The sequence below is a fragment of the Protopterus annectens genome, chromosome 2.part0, assembly GCF_019279795.1.
Source record: "Protopterus annectens isolate FY-2018-M chromosome 2.part0, PAN1.0, whole genome shotgun sequence".
Lineage (NCBI taxonomy): Eukaryota > Metazoa > Chordata > Ceratodontiformes > Protopteridae > Protopterus > Protopterus annectens.
The window spans coordinates 1,102,754,020-1,102,772,540 of record NC_056728.1 but is presented as its reverse complement, the minus strand read 5'-3'; the positions used below and the strand labels follow the sequence as shown (position 1 = coordinate 1,102,772,540).

At 41.6% G+C, this 18,521-nt stretch overlaps 1 protein-coding gene across 2 annotated transcripts in view; it reads right to left on the bottom strand.

The window, feature by feature from the left end:
* TBCK (TBC1 domain containing kinase) overlaps positions 1 to 18,521 on the bottom strand; it is a 1,512,759-nt gene that overhangs the window by 334,759 nt on the left and 1,159,479 nt on the right. For both annotated transcript variants that reach the window (XM_044061297.1, XM_044061298.1), the window contains one exon: positions 10,148 to 10,320. In XM_044061297.1, the coding sequence (XP_043917232.1) occupies positions 10,148 to 10,320 (173 nt within the window). The remainder of the gene's footprint in view (positions 1 to 10,147; positions 10,321 to 18,521) is intronic.

Here is an 18,521-nt window from a genome sequence, read left to right as displayed (position 1 = left end):
GATGTGCCAGGCTAGGGGACTGGTGCATGGAAACCTGACTAAGAGAGACCTGATTGCAGCCTTGGTTACAGCTGCATCAGAAAACAGCAACCAGGAGGACAATCAGACTGGCAGTGGAGATATAATTTCCTTGGAGAATGGACAGCTCAACCTTTCTGTAGTGGACTTAAAAATCCAGCTAGAGCTAAACAAACTTGAGTTGGAGGCCAGGCATGTGGAATTAGTAGCAAATGAGAGACTGTGACATTTGCAGGCTGAGGAAAATGAGAAACTGTTAAGTCTGCAAGCTGAGGAACAAGAGAAGCAGAGGCAGCCTCAGAAGGAGATGCTGACTCTTCACCAGCCATGACAGAGGTAATGGGGAAGGGAGTAACTGGATCCCAGAAGCACAAAAGGTCAGTAAATTTCTTCCACAGTTTAAAGAGGGGGATAATTTTTATAGTTTCATTCATATGTTTGAAGGGGTATGTAAACAGTATGAAGTTGACCAAGGGCTCTGGGTACGGTTCCTGACCCCCTTACTCCATGGAAAAGCTGTAACTGGTCTTTCCAAAATGTCTGACGTTGCATGTTTTGATTATACTGCTGTAAAAAACTGTCTTTTAGAACTGTTTAAACTAACACCTGAAACGTATAGGAAAAAGTTTCGTGAGCACAGACGCAAGGCAGATGAAAGTGTGTGTGAATATGTTGCTGAATTGAGCACTTATTTCCATAGGTGGGTGAGTGGATGTCAGGTCACCACTTTTGAAGGGCTGGCAGACCTTTTGGTGAGGGAACAAGCCCTTAGCACTTTGCCTGAGGACATGAGGATCTGGTTAGCTGATAGACAAAGTGCTACTTCAGATGAGCTGGGGAAGAAGGGAGACCTATACCTGGCCAGCAAGGCAGCCCTGCACAGGAAGGGGACCCCGAGTACTGCTCATGGGTCTGAGGGAACCCATGGTGGTCAGCAGAGACTGCCACTACATAATCTGCCAGTATCAGGGGAAGCCACTAGTCCAGGTACATGTCCAGGAGCTAGGGTTAAATGTTTTGAATGCAACCAGTGGGGCCATGTGGCATACAGATGTCCACGGAGGCAAGGTGGGGAACCCAAGGTGAGGGAGCCAGTAAGTGGGAAAGACAAAATGCCAATAGTAGGTTGTCTTGAGACAACAGGTGTATGGAACTACCATCCTGCAGATGTCCTGATAGGGAAGGATTTGGATGAGGCAGTACAATGTGCTTATGCAGTTACATGTGGTCAGGCTAGGAGACAAGCATGTGGGTCTGGTAGCCTGGGGGAGACCCAGACAGACTGCATACTTGCAGCCAGGACTGCTGATGTGATTACTTCAGGGAGGGAGCTACTCTGTAGCAGTGAGACCAAATGTGAGCCACAGCTGCTTGTGGGTACTGATGTTCCCTTGGACAGAGTGACTGCAAAGGTAGAGGTGAGTAGTAGCACCCAGGCTGACAGTGAGGCACTACTGTCAGAGGATGCCAGACTTCTGGTGGAAGGGGAGCTGGGAAGGGTTACAAGGAGAGAGTTGAGAGAGCCTCAGATCTCAGACCCTACATTGCAAGGCCTGCGGCAGGTAGCCAGGGAGGCACCTGATTCTCAAAGAAAGGGGGAATCTGTTTACTGGGACAAAGGGTTACTATACAGAGAGTGGACCCCTTAGGGAGGGCTAGAAGGAGGGCTAGAAGGTGAGAGAGTACCGCAGTTGGTAGTGCCTAGAGCCTACTGTCTGGCGCTTCTAGCCATAGCCCATGATACTCCCTTTGCAGGTCATATGGGCATAAAACGTACAAAGAGGTGTATTATGCAGAACTTCTATTGGCCTGGATTTTCCAGAGATGTAACAGGGTACTGCAGGACCTATGAGCAGTGCCAAAAGGTAGGCAAGGCAGGAGACAAGGTGAGAGCTCCTTTGATGCCTTTGCCTATGATTGAGGAGCCATTTCAGAGGGTAGTTATGGATATTGTGGGTACTCTGAGTACCCCAAGTTCCACAGGGAAAAAGCATATTGTAGTGGTAGTGGATTATGATACACAATACCCTGAGGTAGTGGCTTTGTCCTCCACTGAGGCAGAGAAGGTGGCAAATGCTTTGTTAGAGATTTTCAGCAGGGTAGGTTTCTCAAATGAAATACTGACTGACAGAGGCACCAATTTCTTGTCAAACCTGCCGGCTTGTCTGTGGAAGTCCTGTGGGGTGAAGCACATGAAGACCACTCCCTACCATCCCCAGACGTATGGTCTTGTTGAGAGGTTAAACTCTACAATCAAGTCCATGCTACAGGCATTTGCAAATCAGTTTAAGAAGGAGTGGGACAAATATTTGCCCCATCTGTTGTTTGCTTACAGAGAGGTTCCCCAGGAATCCACAGGTTTTTCACACTTTGAGTTGCTGTATGGGCATAGGGTGAGGGGACCTCTAGATTTAATTTGAGATGAGTGGGAAGGTGAGTTCGAGTCTCACAAGGAGTCTGTTGTGGCATACATTCTACACTTCAGGACAAGGCTCAGAGAACTCATGGGCTTGGCCTAGGAGAACCTGGCAGAAGCCCAACAACAGAAAAAGGTGTCGTATGACAAAAATGCTTGAGCTAGAGAGTATGCTGTGGGGCAGCAGGTACTGGTTCTCATTCCTGTCAGATGCAACAAGCTGCAAGCAGCTTGGGAGGGACCCTACAAGGTGGTAAGAAAGGTAAGTGATGTTAACTACATGGTGAAACTGCTAGGCAGACAGCAGGGGCACAAATTGTACCATGTTAATATGATGAAACCTTACCATGATGGGGAGGCCCTTGTGCTGTGCATTTGCAGTGGATTGCAGGAGGAGTCTGAGGGAGATCTGGGGACTGATCTCCTCAGTGAGGCTCGGGCTGACACCTCAGTGGAAGGGGTAAGCAATGTCCCAGCAGCTATCTCCTACCCAGGTTTGAGAAATCTGAGCAGTGTTGCAGGAATTTGGAGACATGTTCACTGGGAAACCAGGGTGCACCCACCTGGTGCAGCACCAGGTGGATACAGGACCCCAAAGGCCTATTCGGTAGGCCCCTTATAGGGTGCCGAGTCAGACAGACCTTGAGGAAGGAAGTACAGGAGATGTTGGAACTAGGGGTGATTCAAGAGTCCAACAGTTCCTGGGCCTCCCCAGTAGTACTGGTGCTAAAGAATGATGGCAGCACCAGGTTCTGTGTGGACTACAGGAAATTAAATAGTCACACAGAGTCTGATGCTTACCCCATGTCTAGGAAAAATGAGGCCCTAGAGCAGCTGGGTGGGGCTAAGTATCTTGCAACCATTGATCTTACCAAGGGTTACTGACAGGTGCCCTTGACTCCCAGTGCTAGACAGAAGTCAGCCTTTGTGACTCCTTTTGGCTTGTATGTGTTCACAAAGATGCCCTTTGGGATGAAGAATGCCCCAGTGACTTTCCAGAGGCTGGTAGATAATATCCTAGCAGAAGCAGGAGGGTTTGCCCTTGCTTACCTAGATGATATTGCCATATACAGCCATTTCTGGCCAGAGCACCTTCAGCATTTCAGGGAGGTGCTGGGCAGACTACAGAGGGCAGGGATGACAATTAAGTCGAGCAAATGTCAGGTGGGTATGGCAGAGGTCTCCTACCTAGGACATAGAGTGGGGAGTGGTAAGTTAAGTCCAGAACCTGCCAAATTTGAAGCTATTCAGGCATGGCCTGCACCTGTTACTAAAAAGCAGGTGAGGGCATTTTTAGGGAAAGCAGGGTAGTACAGAAAGTTCATCCACAGTTATAGTACCATAGCTGCTCCCCTCACAGACCTGGCAAGGAAGAACAGGCCAGATAAGGTAGTGTGGACCCCAGCATGTGAGCAGGCATTCCAGAAGCTTAAAGAATCTTTGGGAGGACTCCCTGTGTTAGCCAGTCCAGATTACAGCAAATAAATTGTTGTGCAGGTGGATGCTTCAAACCATGGGGTGGGGGCTGTACTTATCCAGATTTCTTCAGAAGGGGAAGAGCACCCAGTGATTTATCTCAGTTACAGGCTCCAACCCAGGGAGGAATGCTATGCACCTGTAGAAAAAGAATGTCTAGCCATAGTGTGGGCACTGCAGAAACTTCAGCCTTATCTGTATGGAAGAAAATTTGCTGTTATGACAGATCACAACCCTCTAACATGGTTAAACAGAGCCAGTCAGCAAAATGCCAAGTTGCTAAGATGGTGCCTGGGGTTGCAAGCATATATGTCAGTGCAGCACCGCAGTGGGATTAGCAATGCCAATGCAGATGGGCTCTCAAGACAGGAAATGGGGTGAGGTACACTCAGATAGACCTAACCCTCTCAAGCGGTGTTTCTCAAGGGTCACTTGAAAAACTAGCTTGAGTTCTCCGTGAGGGAGAAATGTGAAGACTGGTAGAGATGGGTGAAGGCTGCCAGCCTAGTCAAATAGATCTGATACATAATTCTATCATTTGTAAATTCTATGAATGTTGAACTTAAAACAATGTGGAAACATTGCCATCTGCTGTAAAGAAATTTATGTCAAGCATTTCTTGTTGGTCCTTTGAAATTAAAATTATTTCATCACTGCCTTTGATGTTTTACAAGTCGGCTCCAGTCCGGCTAGATGAAGACTTCCTGCCTATTTTTTTAAGGCTAAAGGTAATGACCAGAATTTACATATGGAATGTCCTTTATTGCTCTAAGTGTAAAAGAATGTAAATGCAGTTTCTGTCAGCCTGGGAACACAGGAAAGTGTAAAAGATGATGTAATGTTTTAGCAGAACTGCAGTTTCAATTTAAACAGTGAGGACCCCTTAGGGAGGGCTAGAAGGTGAGAGAGTACCGCAGTTGGTAGTGCCTAGAGCCTACTGTCTGGCGCTTCTAGCCATAGCCCATGATACTCCCTTTGCAGGTCATATGGGCATAAAACGTACAAAGAGGTGTATTATGCACTACTTCTATTGGCCTGGAATTTCCAAAGATGTAACAGGGTACTGCTGGCCTATGAGCAGTGCCAAAAGGTAGGCAAGGCAGGAGACAAGGTGAGAGCTCCTTTGATGCCTTTGCCTATGATTGAGGAGCCATTTCAGAGGGTAGTTATGGATATTGTGGGTCCTCTGAGTACCCCAAGTTCCACAGGGAAAAAGCATATCATAGTGGTAGTGGATTATGATACACAATACCCTGAGGTAGTGGCTTTGTCCTCCATTGAGGCAGAGAAGGTGGCAAATGCTTTGTTAGAGATTTCCAGCAGGGTAGGTTTCTCAAACAAAATACTGACTGACAGAGGCACCAATTTCTTGTCAAACCTACTGGCTTGTCTGTGGAAGTCCTGTGGGGTGAAGCACATGAAGACCACTCCCTACCATCCCCAGACGTATGGTCTTGTTGAGAGGTTAAACTCTACAATCAAGTCCATGCTACAGGCATTTGCAAATCAGTTTAAGAAGGAGTGGGACAAATATTTGCCCCATCTGTTGTTTGCTTACAGAGAGGTTCCCCAGGAATCCACAGGTTTTTCACCCTTTGAGTTGCTGTATGGGTAGAGGGTGAGGGGACCTCTAGATTTAATTCGAGATGAGTGGGAAGGTGAGTTCGAGTCTCACAAGGAGTCTGTTGTGGCATACATTCTACACTTCAGAACAAGGCTCAGAGAACTGGCTTGGCCTAGGAGAACCTGGCAGAAGCCCAACAACAGAAAAAGGTGTGGTATGACAAGAATGCTTGAGCTAGAGAGTATGCTGTGGGGCAGCAGGTACTGGTTCTCATTCCTGTCAGATGCAACAAGCTGCAAGCAGCTTGGGAGGGACCCTACAAGGTGGTAAGAAAGGTAAGTGATGTTAACTACATGGTGAAACTGCTAGGCAGACGGCAGGGGCACAAATTGTACCATGTTAATATGATGAAACCTTACCATGATAGGGAGGCCCTTGTGCTGTGCATTTGCAGTGGATTGCAGGAGGAGTCTGAGGGAGATCTGGGGACTGATCTCCTCAGTGAGGCTCGGGCTGACACCTCAGTGGAAGGGGTAGGCAATGTCCCAGCAGCTATCTCCTACCCAGGTTTGAGAAATCCGAGCAGTGTTGCAGGAATTTGGAGACATGTTCACTGGGAAACCAGGGTGCACCCACCTGGTGCAGCACCAGATGGATACAGGACCCCAAAGGCCTATTAGGTAGGCCCCTTATAGGGTGCCGAGTCAGACAGACCATGAGGAAGGAGGTACAGGAGATGTTGGAACTAGGGGTGATTCAAGAGTCCAACAGTTCCTGGGCCTCCCCAGTAGTGCTGGTGCTAAAGAATGATGGCAGCACCAGGTTCTGTGTGGACTACAGGAAATTAAATAGTCACACAGAGTCGGATGCTTACCCCATGTCTAGGAAAGATGTGGCCCTAGAGCAGCTGGGTGGGGCTAAGTATCTTGCAACCATTGATCTTACCAAGGGTTACTGACAGGTGCCCTTGACTCCCAGTGCTAGACAGAAGTCAGCCTTTGTGACTCCTTTTGGCTTGTATGTGTTCACAAAGATGCCCTTTGGGATGAAGAATGCCCCAGTGACTTTCCAGAGGCTGGTAGATAATATCCTAGAAGAAGCAGGAGGGTTTGCCCTTGCTTACCTAGATGATATTGCCATCTACAGCCATTCCAGGGAGGTTCTGGGCAGACTACAGAGGGCAGGGATGACCATTAAGCCGAGCAAATGTCAGGTGGGTATGGCAGAGGTCTCCTACCTAGGACATAGAGTGGGGAGTGGTAAGTTAAATCCAGAACCTGCCAAATTTGAAGCTATTCAGGCATGGCCTGCACCTGTTACTAAAAAGCAGGTGAGGGCATTTTTAGGGAAAGCAGGGTACTACAGAAAGTTCATCCACAGTTATAGTACCATAGCTGCTCCCCTCACAGACCTGGCAAGGAAGAACAGGCCAGATAAGGTAGTGTGGACCCCAGCATGTGAGCAGGCATTCCAGAAGCTTAAAGAATCTTTGGGAGGACTCCCTGTGTTAGCCAGTCCAGATTACAGCAAATAAATTGTTGTGCAGGTGGATGCTTCAAACCATGGGGTGGGGGCTGCACTTATCCAGATTTCTTCAGAAGGGGAAGAGCACCCAGTGATTTATCTCAGTCATAGGCTCCAACCCAGGGAGGAATGCTATGCACCTGTAGAAAAAGAATGTCTAGCCATAGTGTGGGAAACTTCAGCCTTATCTGTATGGAAAAAAAATTACTGTTATGACAGATCACAACCCTCTAACATGGTTAAACAGAGCCAGTCAGCAAAATGCCAAGTTGCTAAGATGGAGCCTGGGGTTGCAAGCATATATGTCAGTGCAGCACCGCAGTGGGATTAGCAATGCCAATGCAGATGGGCTCTCAAGATAGGAAATGGGGTGAGGTACACTCAGATAGACCTAACCCTCACAAGCGGTGTTTCTCAAGGGTCACTTGAAAAACTAGCTTGAGTTCTCCGTGAGGGAAAAATGTGAAGACTGGTAGAGATGGGTGAAGGCTGCCAGCCTAGTCAAATAGATCTGATACATAATTCTATCATTTGTAAATTCTATGAATGTTGAACTTAAAACAATGTGGCAACATTGCCATCTGCTGTAAAGAAATTTATGTCAAGCATTTCTTGTTGGTCCTTTGAAATTAAAATTATTTCATCACTGCCTTTGATGTTTTACAAGTCGGCTCTAGTCCGGCTAGATGAAGACTTCCTGCCTATTGTTTTAAGGCTAAAGTTAATGACTAGAATTTACATATGGAATGTCCTTTATTGCTCTAAGTGTAAAAAAATGTAAATGCAGTTTCTGTCAGCCTGGGAACACAGGAAAGTGTAAAAGATGATGTAATGTTTTAGCAGAACTGCAGTTTCAATTTAAACAGTGAGAACCAGAGATTATTAAGCATTTTTGTCTGACTATCCAACTCACAGCACTGCCTGTTGCTCTATGTAAGTAAGTTATTTTAGAAGTGTGTTTTCTTGTAGCAATAGCTAGGAATTAGAAAGTTTAGACTAAGTGTTTTTCTGTGATGTCAGAACTGTACTACTGATTTATTTTAAGTATTTCTGTGTGATCTCTGAACTCTTTTGACTAGCACTGTGTAGTAGAAAGCATTGTCTTGTGGTTTTAATTATTTATTATTATATATTTTAAAACCTTTTAACTGTGGCTGGTTTGCGTACAGATAAGTTAAGCTCTACAGTACATTGCATGTTTATGGAGTTTATTGTACAAAGCCATTCTAATAAGCCTTGACTGATTAGTCACACTTACCAATTGGATAATAATATTGCACAGTACTAATTGGACATCATTTTAAGGGCCTTTGGGTAGCTGATAATATTAGCTGGGTGGTGGCAGTAATTACTACTGTATAGTCTGGGTAAAAGGGGCACAGCTAGAGAACCAGTGCCAGCCTTCCCCAGGAGTGTGTGTGGTTGTATAAACTTATCTCAAAGTGTGTGTGTCAGCTACTTGGGCAGGGACACGAAGCACTGGTTGGACAGAGAGGGTGCTGGAGATTTTAGTTTGCCCAGCTAGGCTGAGATATGGACCCTGTAGCTGTGCCAGTGGGGAGTCTTATTGGGGACCTGGGGAGCAAGGGTGCGACCAGCCCCGGACTGACTGTGATCTTTGTGTGCTCTCAAGGAAAATTGCACTTTACTGTGTGCATTTGTTATCATTTTCTCATATATGAGACGCCCTCTCTGGTGTTAATGGTGAGGATTGAGGCTCCTTTATTGCTGGGCCAGGGCACAGGCATCACAACATGGAAGAGTGGTAGCGGAGATGGGATGATACACCACATGTCTCCATTGGACACCCTCTCCTAGGACATAACCACAGGTTCCATAAAGATGAAATGGGAGTAGGTCATAAAATAACAAAGCTCCCCCCAGCTTGAAATAGGACAGCAAAAACTCCCCAGGACATCCTTAAGATATTTTATGGCCCAGGTAGTGGTCTGGAGTTGACTGGAGTGCCATTAGCCCCAGCAAAGGATGAGAGGTGCTGCAACAGCTGTCAGAATTAAGGAAAAGGGCAAAAAAAAATTACGTTTCCATTTGCAGTTGGTTATTTGTTAGTGATACGGCCCTTTGACATCTGCAGCAGATCAACTGAATGGGATCAAAATTTAAACTGCAAATGATTGTTCCAACAGATTGTTGTACACTATATATATATATATATATATATATATATATATATATATATATATATATTTATACACACACACACACACACATATATACATATATATACATATATATATATATATATATATATATATATATATACACACACACACACACACACACACACACACACACACATATATGGATCTACTTCAGTAGATCAAATTTTACTAGTTCGAACCACATATGGCAGAGACCATATGTTCGAACTCGTAAAAGTTCGAACACTGAATTAAAACCACATAAAACCAAAAACACAAAACTAAATGTCTATAGCAGGGGAGCACCCCCCTTACTTAAATATACCAACTCCGAGATCGCACTACATTGATGAAATGGGAATTCTTGCCTTTCCGCTCTGTACGGAGATCTCCATTTAGTCAGATCGGACTTTTACAAGTTCGAACATATGGTCTTGGCCATATGTGGTTCGAACTTATAAACGTTCGATCTACTGTAGGGGACCTATATATATATATATATATATATATATATATATATCTAAATAGAAATGCATACATATTTTGGGTATGTGAAACCTATTGAACTGTGGTATATTGAAAGTCATAATACTAAATGCAAAATCCTGAAATGTCAAAATGTTGAACCTTTATAATTCAAAATACCTACTAATAGCACATATGTACTACATTCTTATACCTACTAATAGCACATATGCACTACATACTAATACTTACTAATAGCATACTAATACCTACTAATAGCACATATGCACTACATACTAATACCTACTAATAGCACATATGCACTACATACTAATACCTACTAATAGCACATATGCACTACATACTAATACCTACTAATAGCACATATGCACTACATACTAATACCTATTAATATCACATATGCACTACATACGTGCCAGAATAAATTGGAAAAGATTGCTGACATGCACACACAGAAACATACGCACAAACATATATTTATAAGTATAAAGGCATACTTACCAGACCAGTTTTGGGTTTATCTTGATACTCTGACAAAGCGTATAAAGACCGGGAGACACCGTTATTTTCAGATGAAGGTTTCAGGACCTGAGCATGCTGTCTGTAAGTAGCACTTCTGGGTGTCCAGCGAAAAAGATTGATTGACTCACGTACACAGCGCTCAATGTCGATTTCTAAGTAGGAAGCAGAAAACATACTATAACCATATTGTACGTATATACTGCCTTTACACAATAAGACATGGTGTCTGCTTTTAAATTAAATTAGGATTTACAGTTGTCATATAAGCAGGCCCAGTAATAAAGCTATGTCTTCTGCATCACAGAAAATGAGAGACTGAGTCAAATAACAAAAGTTTTGCTACATCTGCATTAAGAAAAAACAAATTACAGTAATTCTAAACTTGCTTTAATGTTATCTGCGTTAGTAAAGGTGTCCACTAATACTTAAAATGTGTGAAGTCTGATTTTACTGAATTCAAAAGGAGCTTGTAATCTATTTTTATATCCTTCTTTTGTTGCGTTAAAGTCATCTGCAAAAGCAAGGACATTTAGTCTCTCAAAATTGTCTTAATGGTCTTAGGATTAGAACCTGCATGTCTTGTCACCTCTTAAAAGTACCCAGACCTGCAAATTCATTCATGTAGATACAACATTTATAACTGCTCTAATCTTATCTGCTATTTATGCTGCCAAGTAATAAAACAGCATGTTTGCACAAAATGAACAATTTATAAACCTCCTTACTTATTAGAACTATTGTAAAATCTCCATTGTCCATAAAGTATTTTTATGCCAAGAAAGAACCATTATTTATTGCATTATTTAAGTGGCTAATAATCTAAACATTCATGCCTTACACTTATATTAACCACATGGTTTATTTACACCAAATTCAACTGTTATTGCATCTCAACTTTCACATGTCTATGAACAGGTGTTGACAAAGTATTAACTGTAACTTCTATTTAGCCACATAATGCATCTTTACAACTCTGTCTTCATTCATATGCATCCTATTGTAATGTATCTATACTACAGTAGATACTGCAACCGAACAAATGTCAAATCTAGGAGCTGCTTATATAATATTGGAGTGATGTTCCTCAAAAGTGCTCCTGCCTCACAGGTCAAGCTCATCAATAACATAGAACCCAACAACCAGTAGGTTAATTTGCAAACAGACTGTGAACTAATCAGAAGCAAGCCATTATCCATCAGAGAAAAGGTACAACTCTATGTGGACTTTTTAATGTACCTCCACAGAATTCAATTCAAATCTGGTGATCCATCTGCATCCAGTCATAGGTATTAGAATTACTACATAATCTTAAGTATTTACACAAAAATAGCTTATTTCACAAACACAGAGAAAACAATTTCATATAAACTTGTATATGAACCAGCAAGCAAATTTCTGTTACATGGATGGATGGGAAGTGAATCACCATCCAACCAGTACGGATGATGACTGAGTGTTGAGTTCCCAGTCCCAGAAACATAAACTGGCTAAAGTCTAAGAGTAATTACAGAAAGATTTCCTAAAGGAAGAAGGGGCAAGATAAAAGTGCCAAAAATCAGCAGAGGGATGAGCAATGGAAATACATAGAAGAGAAAGCAGATACTTTGATGAAAATTATTTTAAGTATGACAGAAGACAATGCAGCTTTGAAAAAAAAACCTTTGTGGTATAACAACAGGCAGAAGTATAGATTAATATAATGATGCAGAAAGCAGAACTGTTCAGAAAGGAATGGCTACACTACAAATTCACTGATGCATTGTAAGTGTAAACTGTATAATTATATAAAAAGTGCAGTCACTGCATAAAAATGTTTTACCTGTGCATCACATTAAGTGTACAGAAGACTAATACAACCAATGCGTCAGTCCATTTATTTAAGTTTGGAAATAAAACTTTTAAATGTCGCTACATAGTGAATGCTTTTTGGGAACCATTAACTATTACCAACATAATATATAAATAACTTCCCTCAGGATTAGTTGCAAGGGTATGATGACCTACGATTTTGTTTTCTTGATCAAACCACCATAAGTGATTTCTGGAGCAGGGAAAGGGTGTATAAAGTGCCCTTCATATTCAAGATGGACTCCCAAAAACCTGGGATTCTTGAACTGGTCACGTAATATAAGGAACAACTGCAAATCTGTTCTGTAGAGACCGAAAACTTGCAAAATTTCACTAACTTTTAATGGTAGTTTATTATGGATCAATAAAGCAGGATACAGAGTTCTAAACTAAGTAATATATAACTTGCTGTGCTAGATAACATACAATATTTCCTCTCTGCATGACCAAAAGCAACTGTAAGTAATTGTTCACTATCTAACTGCACTGTAATTCCCTCTATCTCCAGATGCAAACACTGTAGTATGATTACAATGATTCCAACTGTAAATAGAGATCCTGTGAGAGACAACCAGGTTCACTGCATAGTAAAATGCAGCCACCACATGCAGGGTTTTAAATCAAGCCTTGTTTAACCACTGTCTGCAAAGGTATACTTGCCAGTATTCAGATTTTGGCAAGTTTCCAGAGATCATTCTGAAAAATGCTGCAATGCTTCTTATACAGACAAACAAATGAAGACAAGGATGAATTATCACACTGCCATTAACATTCTGACTGCCAGCATAAAGAGAAAACTAATATTACTGACATGTAGCTACAGGTAGTAGCTGTGCATAACTGAGCAGTGGAATCCTGGCTTTAGGTTAAATGGCATTAATCTTGTTAGCTGACACTGCGCAGCATCTTAACGTGAGCAGGTGTTTGTTACGAATTGTACTGTTTGCTTCCTAAATCAATCCCAGTCAAGTTTTAAGTAGGTTAGACATGCAAAGAGGATTTTAAGTAGTTTTTGTAATCAATGAGTCAGAATGACTTTGTTAATAAGCCAAAGAATTTCTGTAGTGCAACTAAAACCATAAAAAACAATTAAGCACACCAATACTTACAATTACAATTCTGATATAGCAGACAAATTAACAGTTCGTAGACTCCTGCACACACACAAACCAAAATGCAAGCACGTCACGCACACTCAAATTCCCAAATGAAAGATAGTACGCGTCCACGAAGGATAATCACATCTCATTTAGCTGACGTGATCATTCGAACTTCAAAACACATAAAATCTTGGAAGGCTGCTAGTTAAAACTGCAATAGTCCCCCAGTCACAAAAAAAAATCTACACCATCTGATGTAGGGGCATGTCCCCAATACCTCTGAATTATATATCAAATCTGAGACTGCACAAACTCAGAGGAAAAAAGTGAGGAACATACAACATTTCACCTCCTGACACATAACTGAGTTTAGCCGCTATGCCAGAACATCAGCAACCTTTCAGGTTTGATGTTCTAAATGTCCATTATCCACTGACAAACAATAGGGCTCCTGAGAGAACATCAGCAGGTTTTGAATGCTGGGAACATTTTCTTATAAATTACTGCAAAAGCCTCTGCTACAAACACCTTTTATTTAAACATTCTGTTTTACTCAAGTAAAAGATTGTAACCTGAAAAAGAGTGGGCACATCATGTTCAGGTAACATATGCTACCACTGCCAATTTTAATATTGCAGATTTTAGATACTTACCTGCAACCGAAACAGACTCTTTTTAACTGATGTAATTATAATGGGTGGATAGAAAAGCATGAAAATGGTGTGGACATTTTATGGTTACCAACAGCAAGCGGAATATTAAAGTGCTTGTAACCATGTTCTTGCTCTGTCCTTTAGGAACAATAGGAAAGGATGGAAGCCTGTAAACAAGGTAATCTGACACCAGAGTGGTTTGCAGTAGACCATGACAAAATGGAAAACCCAAATAAACTACTGTAGAGTGTATAAACACTGATTCCTAACACAGTGGAGAACTGGTATGAAGTGGAATGATATTAGTGGCATGGGCAGCTTGGAATATGGGAACAGACAGTAGCCAATAAAGTTAAAGGCATCAAGACATAGGCAACTTCCATATGTGCTATTGTGATGTGAACAAGGCTTTTTCAAATACTTGCCAACTACCTACTTCAAGAACTTTGAACCAAACTTTAATGAGTAATTTGGCAACCAATAAAATATCCTTCTTTGTTATCAGGAGCCAAGTGAGCTTGGCTTTCAAGCAATATCTAATATTAAATATCATGTGCAAATGGAAATATGTAACATGAGCAAAACATGTTACTATGGTCAATTCAGCTTGGTTTAGTTAACAAAATAATTTACTAACTGATGTCAACAGGCCAAGCCCATTGTTACGGCGGTTTGGGATCTTTTCTACACTTTTTGATGACTTGTTCTAAACCTACATAAAAATGGCAATGGGCAGTAAAGGCACACACTGGTGGCAGAAGTAAGTCTCCACATTAGTCCCTTTTTATTAGGTAAGCATTTAAGGGACACCTATTGTTAATAACTTATTTTCTTTAGCAGTTATAGGTAATAACGAATTCAATAATTCTAGACCTGGGGGCTTTTCATTGCTTTATAGCCTTTGGTTTAAGGCAAAAGGCTTTTTATTCTTCCAGTCTTTGATGTAACAAACTGGTGATAATTACTTTTCACATAGTCTACTACAAATACAAGACTGAGTTACTGGTTCAGCCTCTACAAAAATACTTGAGATTTTCTTTCGGTGATATTGTTTGGCTAAGTGTCGAATTTATAAAAAAAATCTTACAAATAAAAATGAATGAAACAAATCCTTTCAAGTGTCACAAGATAAAGCTGTTTTCTTGTACTAGCTACAGTTCTTAGAAAGAAAGTTTCTACAACCTGTCAATATGCCATATTCTAATGTGCAACATTATTTTTTAAAAGACCATTTGAAAGGAAGGGCTAACAACAGAAGTAGATAGAATAACATAAAAATAAAATACGTATCAAAAGGAATGATACCGCTGAAGTCACTCAAGGCAACAAAAGACGATAAAATTAAGAGTACAGTTGCCGAGACAGGATGAAACCAGAACATGAACTACTGAGAGAACCTCTTAATGTATAAGGCACATGATCCCGGAAATAATATGAAGATTGAAACAGTTCCAAGTATGGTTTCTGTAACTGTCTCAATGTGAAAATGCACATTGCCTATATTATTTATTTACACTAAAAACGAAACCACTAAAACCAATAATAAAAAAGCATGTGCGGGGAGGGGGGTGTATCTTCTTAGATTTACATAATGAAGATGTTCTTCAGCATCATCTTGGATTTGCACACAGCAAATATGATTCTGTAACAGCTTCAGAGCTTAACTCTCAAATGTTCAGATTTCTAAGGAATGCCATACTTTTGCCTCATATTTTTGGTCGATTCCTCATAAACTTTGTGGTTTTCTGGAAATCATACAGGATTGTAGTCAATAAATAATGATAGACATTTCAGTTCTAGCCTTCATATCCTTCAGAAAATGCATGCTAATGCAAGACCTGCTACTGTATTAACTCTGTTAGTTTATAAAATTAATATTTAAAAATTGTGCTGTGTGTTAGCCCTTTGATACCCCCCTCCCCCATTACTTTTGGCTTTGTCCAACATTCTTGTACCAAAAGGTTGAGATCTATGCTTCAGAGACTGTTTTGAACTGTGATGCTTCATTCAAAAGAATTATTGAATATGTGGGACTGAGAGGAAAAAAAGGCTTTCAGAACTGTCATGAAGTGATATTTAAGAGCGATGTCTATGAAATAAATTTCTTCCAAAAAAGCAAACATGCACATTTTCCTAGGACTACAATAGTAAATGATTAACACATTAAGTGACATCAGGTTAAGAACAGTAAATAATTAATATGCAAACTGGTATACATCACAGTCGACATCTCAAAAGAGATTCCTGAAGGAACCATATGATCAACTGTGAAGCTCCTTAGACAGTAATACTCAGGCTAATTAACCTGTGTTCAGAAACTTTCAGCATTCAGCCATATATTTTTTGCTTTAAACTCAAAAAGCAAAAAGACTAGGCTAAACACTGTAAAACAGAGGATAACCTATTATTATGGTTGTATGTTAGGATTAAACAAAAAGTTATGTACTTACCATAAAGATAGATCCACTTTGTCTGTTTCCGTCTGGTCCAGCCTGTGGGTTATTGGATCAACACTGGCTAAATCCTTCAGACTTCAACTTGACAGGCTCCTACTCCCTTAGCCACAATCCCACATTCCTCAACCAACCCCTCAGATTACTCAGCCATCCCACATAAGGATGTCTGCCAAATAAACAAAGATAGGTGCAAGGGGGGGTTGAACCAGAAAGAGACAGACAACACAAGTCTATCATTATGACAAGTACATAACTTTCTTATCCAATGTTGCCTGTCCGCCTGGTTTCAACCTGTGGGACAGAGTCTCCAGCCACATGAAAATCCTCAGGAGGAACTAAGGAAGGATATTCCACAATACAATGAAACCAAAGGAAGCCCTGGATCTGGACTGAACATACAACCTGTAATGAGAAACAAAGGTGTGATGGCCCACCCAAGTAGCCACTGCACAAACCTCATCCAAGGATATTCTGGAAAAGAAAGCCAAAGTAGTAGCCACAGCTCTAGCAGGATGACCCTTAAGGTTTGCCAGGCAGAGTCTTGCCTCTCAAAGTAAGCAAAAGACAGACACTTGGATAAAGTCACTTTTGATACAGGTCTGACCAATCTAGATCTCGAAAAGAAAACAAATAATTGACTGGATTTTTTAAGGACTTGGTCCTATCCTGATAAAAATCTCAATTGCGTATGCACATCCAAACAATGCAGAAAGTATTTACCCTTGCTTGAAAAATTGGAAAAAAAAACATACAGGAAGGTGAATGGAGCTATTAAGATTACTCTCCGAAGTCACCTTGGGCAGGAAAGCAGGATTTCTATATAGAGAGAAATCCTACCTTTATGGAACACCTGTAGGGAGGAGAGGAATCAAGACCTGGTAAATAAAACTTTCCTAGCTGAGGTAACAGTCACCAAAAAGTACAGTTTTGTACCTACCATAAATGTAGATGTTCGAGTGTATACACTGCTGCAGTCATTACACTTGGGTTATCCTGCCGTCAGGCGGTTCCCCAGTCGGCCTGAGTTCCAAAGTCTTGGTCCGGCATCGGTTGCTATCGCCTCCTCCCTGACGTCAGTGTGACAGGGGTATATAAGATGCAGCCGACGCCATTTACTTCAGTTTTTCTTGCCCCAGATGTCAGGTGCCTCCAAATAGGTAGACAATTCCAATTGCTAATAAAACATGCATAAGAAAAGCAAAAGATAACTTACAGCTACCAGCAAATACTCCCCATAGGTAGTAAGGGTAGAAGACATAGGTACGTGCCAGCCAGTAAGAGGGGAAGGAGGGAGGGTAACCTGGACTGCAGCAGTGTATACACTCGAACTTCTACATTTATGGTAGGTACAAAACTGTACTATATTCATCGTGTTACACTGCTGCAGTCATTACACTTGGGTAGAATCCCAAAGCTGAGGGAGGGTGGCTGGTTCTATAAGGCATTAGGGGTGGCTATAAGGCCCTGTAGTACTGCAGTGGCGAAGCCAGCTCTGGATTTAGAGTATAGAGGCAGATGGTAACACTTGGTGAAGGTATGTACAGAACTCCAAGTTGCTGCTTCCAAAATATCCTTGATAGGTACTCCCCTGAGGTAGGCAGTTGAAGTGGCTGTTGCCCTGGTGGAGTGAGATCTAATGCTGCTAGGTACAGGTTTTCCATTGTATGTGTAGCAGAAATGTATACAATGTCCTGTCCATTTTGAAATAGTCTGTTTTGAAATGGCTTTTCCCTGTGCTCCTGCAGCATATGCTACCAATAATTGCTCAGATTTTCTGAAAGCTTTGGTTTTGTCCAAGTAGAAGCGTAACTGCCTGTGAATGTCCAAAGAGTGCAGTAGTCTCTCCCCTTTATTCTGTGGTTTAGGATAAAAAGTTGGCAGGTGAATAGTTTGGTTTAGAGCCACACTGGATACCACCTTTGGCATAAATGTAGGGTTAGTTCTTTAGTATCTATGAACCTATGAAAGACACCCTGTCCTGGTGGAAAATGAGGAAAGGTTCCACTGCCATTAGTGCCTGTAATTCTGAAACTCTTCGTGCTGATGTTATTGCCAGGAGCAGAGCAGTTTTCTAAGAGATATATTTTAATTCTGCTGTGTTGGCTGGCTCAAAAGGAGGTAAAGTTAGTTTTTCCAAAACAAAATTGAGGTCCCAAGTTGGAGTAGGTGCTCTATGGGGCGGTCTTATGTTTTTAGCCCCTCTGAGGTACTGTTTTAACAGAGGATTAGAGAAAATTGGTGGATCCATGTTGTAATGAGCAGAGATGGCAGAGGCGTGGATCTTGATGGATGAGAA